General features: G+C 45.2%; 1 protein-coding gene across 1 annotated transcript in view; it reads right to left on the minus strand.

The window, feature by feature from the left end:
* The window catches only part of RASSF3 (Ras association domain family member 3), a 73,454-nt gene extending 58,478 nt beyond the window's left edge, over positions 1-14,976 (minus strand). The window contains exon 1 of the mRNA XM_065887868.1: positions 14,741-14,976. Within this exon, the coding sequence (XP_065743940.1) occupies positions 14,741-14,851 (111 nt within the window). The 5' untranslated portion in view covers positions 14,852-14,976. The remainder of the gene's footprint in view (positions 1-14,740) is intronic.
* Between the last annotated feature and the right edge of the window lie 348 nt (positions 14,977-15,324).

The following is a 15,324-nucleotide window of genomic DNA, read 5'->3' on the forward strand; positions in this document are numbered from 1 at the left end:
GTCTTTCATACGAATTGATATTATTTAGAAGAGTACATCAGTAATACTATAGCTCAGTCAAATCAGAGGTTTTTAAAGTGATTAAAATTCTTCACAACCAGAATTAATCTAAAGCCAGTTTCAGACAACCAATTGATTGTAAGAAACACACAACCAAAGGGAGGGGAGGCTGGGGGCAGAAAGGGAATAGCAAACCCCGGGACGCTCACATGGCCCAAAGGAAGAGGTTTCCCACCAGATTCCAACACTCGGACCACTTTCACAGAGCATAAGTGACCTCTGAAGAGTTAGCCAAATAGACCACATGACTCACTGAGCTTCTTTCATGCCTGCATTCAAATTTTGCATAAGCGAGCTTGTTTCCAAACTGCAGGTGCGTCCAGCAACATTGAAACGCCTAAGAGAGGACACAGACACTCTGTGGGTGGGAAGCCAGCCACGCGCGTGGAACGGGTCTCCACAGCAGCCGCAGCATCTCCCTTGCAGCACGTTACAAAGCTCACGTCAATTACCTCATTTGATTCCACCCTATGAAAACCAGAAACAAGACAGTGACTAAGTCCCTAAACAATGAGCACAAGGCGATTTAGACCTTCGGAAGGAAAAAGGAAAGCCCCCAGGAAGGAGCGTCATCTGTCACCCGGTCAAGCCAGCAGCCTCGAGCAAAACTGCAGCTAAAATCCTGCACTCAAAGGCAGATCAGACAGGGAGAACAGAGGAAGTTGAAAAGAAAAAAGCTTTCGTACCATGTGTTAACTTTTTCATAAAGGCTTGGGCAAAAGAACCCCACTTCCATATGCCTGCTCATTCGCTTTCCACTGGGGTGGCTTGCTTTAAAGGAGAAAAGAAGAGGGTGAAGACTTGGATAGGTGGCCTCACGCTTGGTCAGGAGGAATCAGCCCTTTACCAGAAAACAAAGGCACCACACTGATACAGAAGGGCGGGGGCGGGGGGGGGGGGGGGGGGGGCTGAAAAGAAAAAGAAAATTAAGCCTCCAGGAATGATGCCTTCCTGATCAATTACACTGAGATTCCCAATTCATTTTGGTCCGTAAAGTCAGAGACACAACCTAATTTCCTGCTGTCTTTCGTTCTTTGGCTAGGTTATTAGGTTCACTTCAAATCTCTCAACCACTGTCAGTTCTCCATTCAACCTAGTACACTCAAAGTACATGATTATACATAGTAGAACCTTTTACAAATGATAATGGCTAATATTAATTACTGCTTATTATGTGCCAGGCATGCTACTACTTCACAGATGAAGAAACTGAGGCTTAAAGAGGTGCAATGACTTGCCCAAGACAACACAGCTAGCGATGATTTAACTCAGGCTGTCTCACCCGACTGCTTCCAATCAGTCAATGAAGAACACACCACCCAGGACCTTCCTGGTTGTGCAGTGGTTAAGAATCCGCCTGCCAATGCAGGGGACACGGGTTCAAGCCCTGGTCCGGGAAGATCCCGCATGCCGCGGAGCAACTAAGCTCGTGTGCCACAATTACTGAGCCTGTGCTCTAGACCCTGTGAGCCACAACTACTGAGCCCGTGTGCCACAACTACTGAAGCCTGCACGCTCTAGGACCCGTGCTCTGCTACAAGAAGCCACCACAGTGAGAAGCCTACGCACTGCAATGATGAGTAGCCCCTGCTCGCCGCAACCAGAGAAAGCCCGCATGCAGCAACAAAGACACAATGCAGCCAAAAATAATTTTTTTTAAAAAAAGAACACACTACCCTTTTGGCCTGTAACAAAATCCAGTTCCCCCTTTTTTTAATAGTAATAGCCTCACCCCAAAAGAACAAAATCCATTTTATTTTTCTTCTTATAAAGATTGATATTTTAAAATTGAAGTACAGTTGATGTACAATATATGTTACAGGTGTACAATACACTGATTCACAATTTTTAAAGGTTATAGTCCATTTATAGTTATTATAAAACAGTAGCTATATTCCCTATTTTGTACAATATACCCTTGTAGCTTATTTTATTCGTAACAGTTGGTACCTCTTTACTCCGTACCCCTATTGTGCCCCTCCCCGCTAAGATCCATTTTAATGAAAACTGCACAGGAACTAGTGCAGTGAGAATGGATCTCAAGTTGATTTGTTGATATTGGTGCTAGGTTTGCCTTTTTGAAAGGTACTCCTTCTTCTACAGGACCTACCTCCAAATCCTCTCCACTGAATGGCAGGAATAATTATGCTTTAGGTACAGTTCACAGGACAAATTTCCTCTAGCCGAGACCCACGGTACAGCCGAGGATCCAACCCCACACCTCAGTACAGCAGAACGACCACACTCATGCCAGCCAACTGCACTGCGTGCCCACCCCAGACCATTAGGAAAAGCAAGAAAGGAATTCCCAAACCTCAGACAGATCTGAAACGGCAGTACTTCCCCCCAAAGGAAAACAGGCAAGAAAAAGCAATACACAAGCGTGTTTAAACAAACAGAAACAGGCCTTAAACATACAAAAGTAATACTGTTTCTTTAAGCCACCTACATAATATTTATATTTTCCCATAGCTGGGAAATCACTGACTACAGTCAAGCAACCCCTGAATTCACCTTTGCCATTAAACCTGGATCTGCTTAAACCAATAAAACTTCTGTTTTGTTTCTCATCTCAAAGCTCCACTGAAATTAGAGTCCAAATACACCAATTGAACCTTAATTCCCCTGGAAAGCTCCTTTAACTGTAAAACATCATGGGATGTTAAACTTCATTTTAGTATTGGTATTTTTTTTCTCCTATGTAATGCACCTAGCTATGTTTTCTATTTTCATAAAAATTTTTTGGTTTTTGTTTTGCTCTTTAAGAACTGTATCAGACACACAAATTTCTATGACCTAAATGGCAAACTACCAAAAATGATATTCCTCAAAACAAGCATCTGTAGGAAATTTTCAGGGTAAATTTGAGTTGTCTAAGAATATGAGGATTAAGGAGAGTTCATAATCTATCTAAAGTCAGAAATAACTCTTCACATCCTTTTAAAAGATTCACTTAATTAAAATACTCTGAAAGAAGGAAAAAAATTAAATGAGACCAAACTAGCGGTTAATCAGATTATAACACATTAAGCAACAATTTCAGACACAGGTGAACCTTAAAGCAGACTGTGGGGACAGATTCCATCTAATTGCAATTTTTCAACCACAAACAATAAGCTCACAGGTAAACAGTATAAAAATCCTCTTTTGTAGGTGGGATTTTTTACTAGTTTGTCCTAAACTTTTTTTCAGTTTCCAGTTTATTTATAAGAGAGCTTAGAATCCTCAAAATTCTACCATAGTGGCTGGAAAACTGATGCTAAATTTATTGAAATTCAAAGATAAGCAGGCACCCCCAGTCACCCTTTTTCACATGGTTAGCAAAAGACACATCATCCCGCTCCCCACCCTCAATATTCCACAGTGTATTCACAGGATGCTGCTGCTGTCTTAGCAATGCCTTTCCTGTGCTGTAATTATAGGAGTTAAAAAAGTATTTTGCTCTGAGTTTCAGTGATGTCAGCCTGAAACACATTCTGAAGTATTTCCAAAGGCCAGAACATGCAACCACCCTTTGGTACAAACAAAGTCAAAAATAACCTGAAGTTCAGCTGACCACAAAAAAGGGGAAGCATCTACCCAGCTAAATAGGCATGAGACTCAAAGAGCAGTGTTCTCAAGATTTCCACCTACCTAACACATGGTCAAAAGCCAAGAACAGGGACTTCCCTGGTGGCGCAGTGGTTAAGAATCTGCCTGCCAATGCAGGGGACACGGGTTCGAGCCCTGGTCCGGGAAGATCCCACATGCCGCAGAGCAACTAAGCCCATGCGCCACAACTACTGAGCTTGTGCTCTAGAGCCCGCATGCCACAACTACTGAAGCCTGTGCTCCACAACAAGAGAAGCCACCGCAATGAGAAGACGGCGCAGTGCAACGAAGAGTAGCCCCTGCTCACGTAACTAGATAAAGCCTGCGCGCAGCAACGAGGACCCAACACAGCCAAAAATAAATTAATTAATTTAAAAAAAAAAAAAAAAAAGCCATGAACATTGCTCACACCAAGAGGAAGACCCACTCAGAAGTACAAAAAAAATTAAATTCACCGTTGTTTCTTGTTTTGGGGGCTTTTTGGCCGCACTGCGCAGCATGTGGGATCTTTAGTTTCCCAACCAGTGACTGAACACCCTGCAGTGCTGCAGTGGAAGCATGGAATCTTAACCACTGGGCTGTCAAGGAAGTCCCTAAATTCACTGTTAATTAAAGGAATGCAATAACAATGAGGTGTCTTTAGGAAGTTTTTCCTCTGTCTTAATGACTATACCCAGTGGAGCTGAGGGTGCAGTGAAACCAGATAAAAATATAGTCTTAAATTGACAATAAATAACTAGAGCCATAAAATGGTTACACCCTCACGCTCAGTAAATTCTATTTTGTACATCTATCCTAAAAGAAAACAATCCAGGACTTCCCTGGTGGCGCAGTGGTTAAGAATCCGCCTGCCAATGCAGGGGACACGGGTTCAATCCCTGGTCTGGGAAGATCCCACATGCCGTGGAACAACTAAGTCCATGCACCACAACTACTGAGCCCACATGCCTAGAGCCCGTGCTCCACAAGAGAAGCCACTGCAATGAGAAGCCCGCACACCACTACGAAGAGTAGCCCCCCACTCGCTGCAACTAGAGAAAGCACGCGCGCAGCAATGAAGACCCAACACAGCCAAAAATAAATTAAAATATATTTTTAGAATAGAAAAAAATCCATAAATGGTAAAGGTTTCTTGCTCTTGTTCACTATAGTGTTATTAGCAAAATTAGAAACATCCATGTTTTCCCTTATTTCAGGAATAACCGCCTACTCAGTAAAATACAATGCAGACATCAAAATGATAGCTGAAATCACACAGCAATATCTCATAATTCTAACTTTAAATAGCGGGATTCAAATCTATTAGTATAATTTTCGTCAAAAAGTTAAAAATAGAATTATCACATGATTCAGCAATGTCACTTGTGGGTATATATCTGAAATAATTGAAACCAGGGTCTCTAAGAGATATGTGTACACTCATGTTCACAACAGCAATATTCACAACAGTCAGAAGGTGGAAGCAACCCAAATGTCCATCGACTGATTAATGGATAAACAAAATGAGGTGTGTACATATATAAGATGGAATATGATTCAGACTTGAAGGAACTTCTGACACATGGATGAACCTTAAGGACCTAATGCTAAGTGAAATAAGGCAGTCACATACAGAAAGACATATACTGTATGATACCACTTATGGGAGACACACAGAAACAAAAAGTAGAATGCTGGTTGCCAGGAGCTGGCCAGGAGGAGAAAAGGGGAATTGTAGTTTAATGAGGACAGAGTTCCAGTTTCCAAGATGAAAAAGTTCTGGCAATTGGATACACAGCAATGTAAATGTGCTTAACACTACTGAACATTTAAAAATGGTTTAGATGGCAAATTTTGTTACCTGTATTAAACCACAATTTTCATTTTTATTTTCTTGGCCATGCCACCGCAGCTTGTGGGAGCTTAGTTCCCTGACCAGGGATCGAACCTGGGCCTTCTGCAGTAAAAGCGCAGAGTCCTGACCACTGGATGGCCAGGGAATTCCCAAACCACAATTTAAAAAAATGATAGTAGAGTATGATTATATATGTGCAAAACAGAAAAATGAAAAAACCTGGAAAACAATTCTACAAAATAATATTTATATATAAATAATATCTGTGATGTGCTTTTTATAGCACTATTAACGAAATTTAAGGGGCTCCCCTGGTGGCGCAGTGGTTAAGAATCCGCCTGCCAATGCAGGGGACACGGGTTTGAGCCCTGGTCCGGGAAGATCCCACATGCTGCGGAGCAACTAAGCCCGTGCGCCACAACTACTGAGCCTGCACTCTGGAGCCCTCGAGCCACAACTACTAAAGCCCGTGCCTAGAGCCCGTGCTCTGCAACAAGAGAAGCCACTGCAATGAGATGCTCGCCCACCACAACAAAGAGTAGCCCCTGCTCGCTGCAACTAAAGAAAGCCGCGCACAGCAAGGAAGAACCAAAGCAGCCAAAACTTAATTAATTAATTAACAAAAAGATAAAATGAAATTTAAGGGGCTTCCCTGGTGGCGCAGTGGTTGAGAGTCCGCCTGCCGATGCAGGGGACACGGGTTCCTGCCCTGGTCCGGGAAGATCCCACATGCCGCGGAGCGGCTGGGCCCGTGAGCCATGGCTGCTGAGCCTGCGCGTCCGGAGCCTGTGCTCCGCAACGGGAGAGGCCACAGCAGTGAGAGGCCCGCGTACCGCAAAAAAAAAAAAAAAAAAATTTAAGAACATATTGCTCTATTTATAAAATCTTAAAATCTTTCCAGTACAAATGACATGCATATGAGAAATTACTCATTTTTTCAGCATATACAAAACAAACATGGAGCCAAATTTTGGACTCAGATCTTGCCCTTTACCATGGATAAGAGTTGATCTAACTAAACGGCATGAGAGCAGATTTCAATCTGGTTTGTTCATTGAATCCCTAGCACAGCCTAGGCCATTGTGAATATTCAATAAACACTTGGGAAATGAATTTAGGAAACCCCTTTCACAACACACACACACACACACTCTGCCCAACCTGCATTAATTTCATGAAAACACTTTGCTGCTTACATTCTAAATCTTTTAAATCCAAGATCTTCTAAATCTATTCCTCTGGTCTCCAATTGCCCAACTCATCCTTTTTCCTTCTCTTATTATCTCACTTTGTTTAGTATCTGGCAAAAGAACTGAGTGTTGCAATATATAATTGGTAAATTATCTTAGCTGATGGAATCATGTAGCAGCAGTGAGCAACTACAGCCTATAAAATGCAGATTACTCTGGCTGTGTTAATACTCTATGAAAGAATGAGCCCTCTCCTCTGTACACTGAAGGCACAGTTGCAGCTAGAATGCCATTAGGATGGTTTTATCCTATCAGCTCACGAGTGAAAAAAAGGGAAGTCCCCACACACAAAAGTTTCACAATCTCAAAATGCTTGTATGTGTGACCTAAGCTAGGCTGAGAAGAAACTATACCAAACAGCAAGTTCCTCTTCACAAAGAAAAATCTTCCCAGTGGGTCTGGCTGGTACCACATCCATTCACCTGCAGCCATCTAAAGGATGGAGATTCACACCCCTGGCAAGAGTTAGCACAAACAGCATTGTCCAGCAGTGATACAACGCAAGCCACTAACTTAAACTTTTCCAATAGCCATGTTAAAAAATAAACAGGTAAAAATTAATTTTATTTGACTCAATATATGCTAAGTATTATTTCAATACGTAATCAATATTTAAAAATTACTGTGGTATATTTTATATTCTTTCCTTTGTCTTGGAAATCCAGTATGTATTTCAGACTCACAGCCTCTCTCAAGTCAGGTGAGCCACATTTCAAGTGCTGACAGCTAATAACTACCTTATGTGAGCAGCACAGTTTTAGAATGACGGCCACTTCTATTTTGTGACATTTTTACATTTATTTCACATTTTAATCTTTTTTATGGACTCTGACATCTCTTTCCTAGTGTGTATCTGGGCCCTCTCCATGAAAAATATGTATATAGCAAGTAAACAAAAACCATTTCACCTAGCCACTGAGAGGCAAACCAGAACTAACTATAGGATGATTATGTTTCTGCTGGAACACAATAATCTACAAGTTTACGACGGATGTCAACAGAGAAATGTGGCTTGTTTTACAGGGGTACACATCTCAGCCAACGCTTCCATCTAAATAGATGTAATAGCTTTACCAGACTTTGCACAGTAGGGGTGATTCCTGAAAAACTATAAACAGTTAAAAGGTCCCTTTTACTAAGGGAGCTAGCTCTTTAAAGAAAAATGAGAGCTGCTTTAATTTGTGTATTTGATAAGCTTTTTAAAATTTACTAAATGAGGCTAGGGACATTATTTTTTCACTGCTCTGTCCCCAGAGCCAGATTTGGGAGGGGGGGGAGATACAGATCCTCTCTACATGTCACCTTCTCAGAGAAGTCTTCCTGAATCACCAATCCGAAGTACACACCCCTCCCCTCAGCCTTCTACTCTTCCCATTCACAGCAAAAATAAACTGTTTGCAAAAATAAACTCATCTGTTGCATGAATGAGTGGCTTTCTTAAAATAAGGGAAAAAATAGAGTTATATCTAAACTAAAAGTAACAGATATCAATCTGTTGATATCAGATCAACAGATATCTGATATCTGTTGATAGCAATATCATCCTTTTTTAAATGGCTAAGATACTGTGGAGGCTTATGGTCTAGTTGGGAGACGGGGGGAAACTGTGTACATTTGTGTATAAAGGAAAACTCACAGTACCAAGTACTGGGACTTCCATCCAGAATGATGAGTAGGCTTCCATTCATTCAATCGCCTACTAACTGCCAGGTATTTATTTTAGACCCTGGGTAAACGTGCTAGTCTCTGTCCTAAACAAAATATAATAACAAATTATAATTTTTGCTATGAAGGGAAAGAGCAGAGGACTTTAAGAGGGAAGGGGGCCCACTTCGGATTGGTGGTTCAGAAAGACTTCTCTGGGAAGGTGACATGGAAGCTGAAGAGGGAAGAGGAACTAAGGGAAGCAATTCCAGGCCCAAGTTCTGTGATGGGGAATAACTTGGATACTGAAAGCAACTGAAGAAGGCTTAATAAGACTAGGGTCCTAGTTCCAGGGTGTTATTTAAAAGTTGCTGCGTCAGAGAGCGAACAATAAGCCGAGCCTTGTTATATAACATATGATATAGGCAATACTTGCTGAGCCAGGATAAAACCTCCCACAAGGCAACATATGTATCAGCTCTTCAATGAGACAAGGACGCAAACGGGCCAAGTTAGCCAAGACGTACCTTTGCAAGCATGTATCTTATAATATCCAATGTTGTCTTTCACCATGCCTTCCAAAGAGGGGTCTGCCTAGCTAATGACCCTGGGACAAATCAGAAGTGAAAAACAAGCCTCGAACTGGGGCCTTTATCAAAAGGCAGATATTTATGTGGGAAGCTGGGAGTAAGCAAGAACTGATGCTCCGGGCTAGAAGCTGGTGATCAGACCACACTAGGAAGCATTCGGTCAGCCTAATATTTTCGTCCCAGAAAAATGAATGTTTACAGTATGACATGCACTGACTGCCAAAGGAAGTCTAAAAAGAATAACCACATTATTGGATATTTTTAGCTTTTCTTTTCGTAAATGTTTTGTGTCACTGCTTTCCAAATAATTCCAAATCTTGCAAGTTAGCCAGAAGAAGAAATGAGGTAGAAAGTGTATTGCTCATGTATGCAGGGGTATAAGATTGGTGACTAATTTCCTTTTGAAATTCAGTTAAAGGGATGTGTCTCTCTGAGTTCTGCTCACACAAACACAAAATTCCAATGGATTAATACTGTGCAAGGACAGAATATATTGGACACGGCAACAAAATGTGCACATGACCGTGCACCGGCAAAACTGACTGCTGGGAATGTTTATATTCAGTAATATAGGGATTCAGTGTTAGTATACAAGTTTACCTGAAATACCTTTAATGTTATAAACCATTGTTCTTTGCATCCCTACCCCCCGCGGTCTATCACCAAAACTTCTAATGGAAACACTGAATAAAACAGTGCAACTCATTACTGTTGATTCCAGCAATAAGACACAGAACCAGAGAACCACAGAAATATTTAAATTATGATAAGGAAAAAACCCAGGGGCAAACTTGAGGCCTGTTATGTGGAGTCTCACAGGCTTGCCTTATTAAACCATTCTTCAGTTTAACGTTTTTAAAAGCGTGGATGATTCAGAAGACAATTTCAAGTTCTTCAAGACTTCTTGACTATTCTACTTCTAAAGCGAACACAGTGTCATGTCTTATTCCTATTATCTACACAAGGCTCAAGCCTTAGCTTACAAAAAAAGCAGAATAAGACATGCTGACAGATTATATTAATAATTTTAGTCCATTTCTTATTTATTTATTTTATTTATTTATGGTTGTGTTGGGTCTTCGTTGCTGTGGGCGGACTTTCTCTAGTTGCAGTGAGAGGGGGCTACTCTCTCATTGCTGTGCGTGGGCTTCTCATTGCGGTGGCTTCTCTAGCTGCAGAGCACGGGCTCTAGGCGCGCACGCTTCAGTAGTTGTGGCACGCAGGCTCAGTAGTTGTGGTTTGCAGGCCCTAGAGCACAGGCTCAGTAGTTGTGGCGCGTGGGCTTAGCTGCTCCGCAGCATGTGGGAGCTTCCCAGACCAGGGCTCGAACCTATGTCCCCTGCACTGGCAAGCAGATTCTTAACCACTGTGCCACCAGGGAAGTCCAACAATTTTAGTCCGTTTCTACTCTTGGAAGCCTGAATGTGTAGAAAAGGAAAATTATGGTAACAGACTGTTGACGTTCTTGGTTCTGCACGAAACAAAATGGTGAATTCAAAAGTATGAATTATGAACACTGTAATGAAGATATATGAATGACACCTACCGGGTATCAAAGTTTTAAGAAACTCCTAAATTACAGATGTCCATTTTGCAAAAGGAAAATGGAATATTAAAATTATTTTGGGGGGACTTCCCTGGTGGCGCAGTAGTTGAGAGTCCACCTGCCGACGCAGGGGACACGGGTTCTTGCTCCGGTCTGGGAAGATCCCACATGCCGCGGAGCAGCTGGGCCCGTGAGCCATGGCCGCTGAGCCTGCGCATCCGGAGCCTGTGCTCCGCAACGGGAGAGGCCACGACAGTGAGAGGCCCGCATATTGCAAAAAAATATATATATATATTTTTGGGACTTCCCTGGCGGTCCAGTGGTTAAGACTCAGCACTTCCACTGCAGGGGGTGCAGGTTCGATCCCTGGTCAGGGAACCAAGATCTCGCATGCCGCATGGTTCGGCCAAAAATAAAAAAAACAAACAAAAATTATTTTTATAGCCGAGAAGCAGCAAAAAGGAGACCGGAATTTGAGTCAGGAAAACGAGTTCTGCCTTTCCCCCACCTAAATGGAGGTCTTTGGTGAACCACTTAACAAGGCCTAACCTTTCATTAGGTTAATGTTCAGAGGATTCTTGGAAGAATCATGAGACAGGGTACATTGAAAAGCCATAAAGAGCCAACAATTATCAAACCAGGAAAGAATCCATTCATTTCAACTAATATTTACTGATGGAGGCCCTGGGGATACAGCAGTAAGCATGACATTCAAACTACCATCAAAAAGCCACACATGTTCATTCCCTCTGTATCTTTCAGACCGGTTTTTAAGCCTTTTCCTTTCTTTTTTTTCTTTCTTAAAGAGGGCACCAATATAAAATAAGAAAGAAAATAACATTTTTGTTATTCTTGGAGAAAGAAGGAAGTTGGGCTATGTTCCTTTGCCTGGCAAGAGAAGAAATTTCTCAACCCCCTTTCTCCCCATCCTGCTTTTACCACAAACATCTCGCTTTCCCTGGATATTTTCAAGAGTTCTAGAAACACATTTTCCTGGCTTTTCCACCAGGTGGTATAGCACCAAAAAACTGACTATTATCAATAATAGATCCTTCTGACAACACTTCTCTTCCCATCTCTCTGAAGAAACGATAAATTTCACTTTTACACCATATGGCAGAAGTGCCTACCTAATTCTTACAATCACCAGCGTAAAAAATGAAAAAAGGCTTATCTAACCTCAGGTAAAAGAAATGTTCTGTATTAAGAGTGCCTTGATTTAAATTTAACTCACAAATCTTATCAGGAATTTAACAGACTCACTCTAAATAAACCCAAATGCCCACAAAAATTCAATTAGAACACCTTCTCCAACTGGCAAATAAGTCCTCTAATAAGTCCTCTAACTCAGCACCCTGTATGTGTTATGTTAGAAGGGGAAATACACAGGCAATAAAGTTTCAGAACATACTTTGAAGCTCTTTAAGCAAAGGTCTAGGTCTTACTGTCCTGATTTTCAGCACAATCTTCAAAATACATATTGATGTCAAACCAATTCTAAATACTAAATAAGTAACATTAAATGAGTATAATATATATATATACTAGATGAATATTACATAAGTTAATGAGTGTAACATAGAAACACTGTGTGTATAAATCCTGAAAAAAATATTTTTACTTTTTTTTTAAAATAAATTTATTTATTTATTTTATTTCTTTTTGGCTGTGTTGGTTCTTCGTTGCTGCACGCGGGCTTTCTCTGGTTGTGGCGAGCGGGAGCTACTCTTCGTTGTGGTGTGTGGGTTTCTTGTTGCGGAGCACGGGCTCTAGGCGTGCGGGCTTCAGTAGTTGTGGCACGTGGGCTCAGTAGTTGTGGCTCACGGGCGTAGTTGCTCCGCAGCATGTGGGATCTTCCTGGACCAGGGCTCGAACTCATGTCCCCCCTGCATTGGCAGGTGGATTCTTAACCACTGCGCCACCTATTTTTATTTTTATTTTTTTTATTTTTTTTTTTTTGCGGTATGCGGGCCTCTCACTGCTGTGGCCCCTCCCGTTGCGGAGCACAGGCTCCGGACGCGCAGGCTCAGCGGCCATGGCTCACAGGCCCAGCCGCTCCGTGGCATGCAGGATCCTCCCGGACCGGGGCACGAACCGGTATCCCCTGCATCGGCAGGCGGACTCTCAACCACTGCGCCACCAGGGAAGCCCTATTTTTACTTTTAAAGCGTTTTCATACAAGTTCAACCTGGATACTTCGTCCCTTGTCAAGGAGCGTCTCACACCTGGAGAATTCAGGACCAGCTAGTTTTTTGGAGATACTAGTCACCTCCGGAATAGACTTCAAACTACCACAACCATCTCTGACGATCTCTATTCCAAGTGTCAAATGATGACAGCAAGAAAGTAGAGAAAGGAAAGAAAGGGGAGGTCAAGAAAGAAAGAGAAAAGCAAACTGAAAAAAGAACAAGGAAATGCAATCCTTCTACGAATGATTGGAGGGCGGTTATTTCTGACTTCGAAACCTCACAGCAAACTCCTGCCCTTAAAATACACTCCACTAAAAATAAGATTTCACTTGCTATGGACCGAATGTTTCTGCCCCACCCCTGCCCAGTTCACATGATGAAGCCCTAATGTGACAGGATTTGGGATGCGGGGCCTTTGGGAGGTAACCAAGTCTTGAGGGTGCCCCCCACACAATGGGATGAGTGTCCTCTTAAGTGGGAAAGAGGCAGCCCTTTCTCTGGGTGAGGACACTGCCAGAAGTCAGCTGTCTGCAAGCCAGGAAAGGGCCCTCATCAGAACCCGACATGCTGGCACCCAGATCTCAGACTTGTAGCCTCTAGAACTGTCAGAAACACATACTTGTTGAAGTCACCTCGCTTGCGGCATTCGTTACAGCAGCCTCGGGTTAAAGTGACTAGTAAATAGTATGGCTGTAAGCCTTAGAAACAATAAAGAACAGAGACCTACTGAACCAGAACTTCACTTGGGGTTAACTGCTACTGAATAAGGGTATCCGACTTCACTCTTGCCCTTCCCTCTCCCCTCTCCCCCCTTCTTCTGGTTTGGAAGTTAAGAGGTTCAAAAAACTTCCGAATCGTAACAAGAAATTTGACCTCATAAAGTGGTTAAATAAACTTTAGAAGTCTGGCAAAGAAACCCTGACACATTACTCCGTCCTCACCCCTCCCAGAAGGCATCACCCGGCCCTGAACGATTTTCCTTGCTTCTAGTCTCTAGAAGTAAGTCTGATGGCGATGTCTGGAGCGCGCCTACTGTTTTTTAAGAGCAACCAATTTGTTCCGGTCCAGCCTTCTCTCATCTGATACGAGCACGTCAGGGTTGGCAGGGCTTCCTTGGTGTGGCTCCCAGGGCCAGGAGGCCGCGGGTTTCAAGCGCCCGACTTCGAAGTCTGCCCAAGTGTCCTGTTTCGGGGTAACCTCCCTGACACTGTCACGGTCGGCGAAACCGGCCCAAGTCTTCCCATCTTCTCCCAAGTCATGCTTCCCACACTGCACGCTTCCTCCAAAAAAGGAAGAAACCAGCCGAAGGCTCAGCTCTCGCCGGCCGATCCTACCTAGCACCGGAACTTGTTTGCAAAACATTCGAGGCACCTATACAATTGACTTTACTGGAACCGCACAACCTTGACTCCCGCTACCAAGATTTAATGAACGCCTGCTCTGGTCTGGCCAGGCGTTCCTCTCAGCGCTCCCCCACCGATACCGCCACGAGAGGCGCCTGGACCGGGAAGGCAGGGGAGGCCAGGTCCCCACGTCCTCTCCCGGGTGTTACACGGCCCCCAGGCCACTCCAGGGGCCACAGGCCAGGGAACGGACTAATAGTGGGGGCCGGCGTGAGGCCCGCGAGGGGGCGAAGGGCGTCCCCAGGCGCAGGGGAAAAGCGGGGAGTGGCCGGCGGACGCCTCCTGGCTCTCAGAACTGCCCCCCCCAGCCGCCGGCCGCCGGAGGCAGAGCAACAGAGGCCATCTGCCGCAGCAGGCGGGAGCGGGCCCTCCGCCTCCCCGCCCTCCCTCCGGCTTCCCTCCCCAGGGAGCCCCGCGCACGCCCGCACGCGCAAGCTCAAGGCACTACCCCGGCATCCGGAAAGACAGAAACCCCTTCTCGGAGGTCTCCTCCGTCTCCTCCTCCTCCTCCTCCCTCGCGAGCATCCCCCCGCGCGCCCCGCGGAGACCCGTGGACTTGGGGGTCCCGCCGCGCCGGGACTCCCCGGGAGCGACCGAGCGCCGGCTACTGCGCCTACCGGGCACGCCACTCACTTGCTGGCCGGCGCGGGGCTTGCCCTGGGGCGCTCTCCTGAAGAAGGAGGTCCTGGCGGTGAAGAAGAAGTCCTCGGCGTCCTCCTCCAGGCTGCTGTAGCCGCTGCTCATGCTGCTGGTCCCGTCGCGCGCGGGCCGCCTCCCCGGGGAGCTGGCGGCCAGGCAGGGGGTGTCGCGCCCGCCCGCCCCGCGAGGTTCCCGGCGCGCGGCCCCGAGCCGCCGGCGGGCCGTCCTGCTGCAGCTGCGGCCGCCGCTCAATTCGGCCGTCCGCGCCCCTCCTGCCGCCTCCCGGCTTCCCGGCCCGATTCTGGGCGCGGCTGGGGCCCTGAAGCTCCCTGCGACCCCGCCCCTGGGGCCCCGCCCCGAAAGGCCCGGGACGCTCCGCACGCGGCTTGGGCACTCCCAGCGCGGCCGCAGGTGGGGGCGGCGCAGCCGGCTTGTTCCAGGCGTGCTGCTCTTCCCTAGCTGTATTTGGGGAACCCCGGGAGCCCCGCCACGATGGCTGCGTCTGTGCTCCCGGCCGCTCCCTCAGCCTCCCGGATCCTGCCAATTCCTCTGAGATCAGTCCACCAGCCCCACGCCCG

The sequence above is a fragment of the Phocoena phocoena genome, chromosome 11 (genome assembly GCF_963924675.1).
Source record: "Phocoena phocoena chromosome 11, mPhoPho1.1, whole genome shotgun sequence".
In the NCBI taxonomy this organism is placed as follows: Eukaryota; Metazoa; Chordata; class Mammalia; order Artiodactyla; family Phocoenidae; genus Phocoena; species Phocoena phocoena.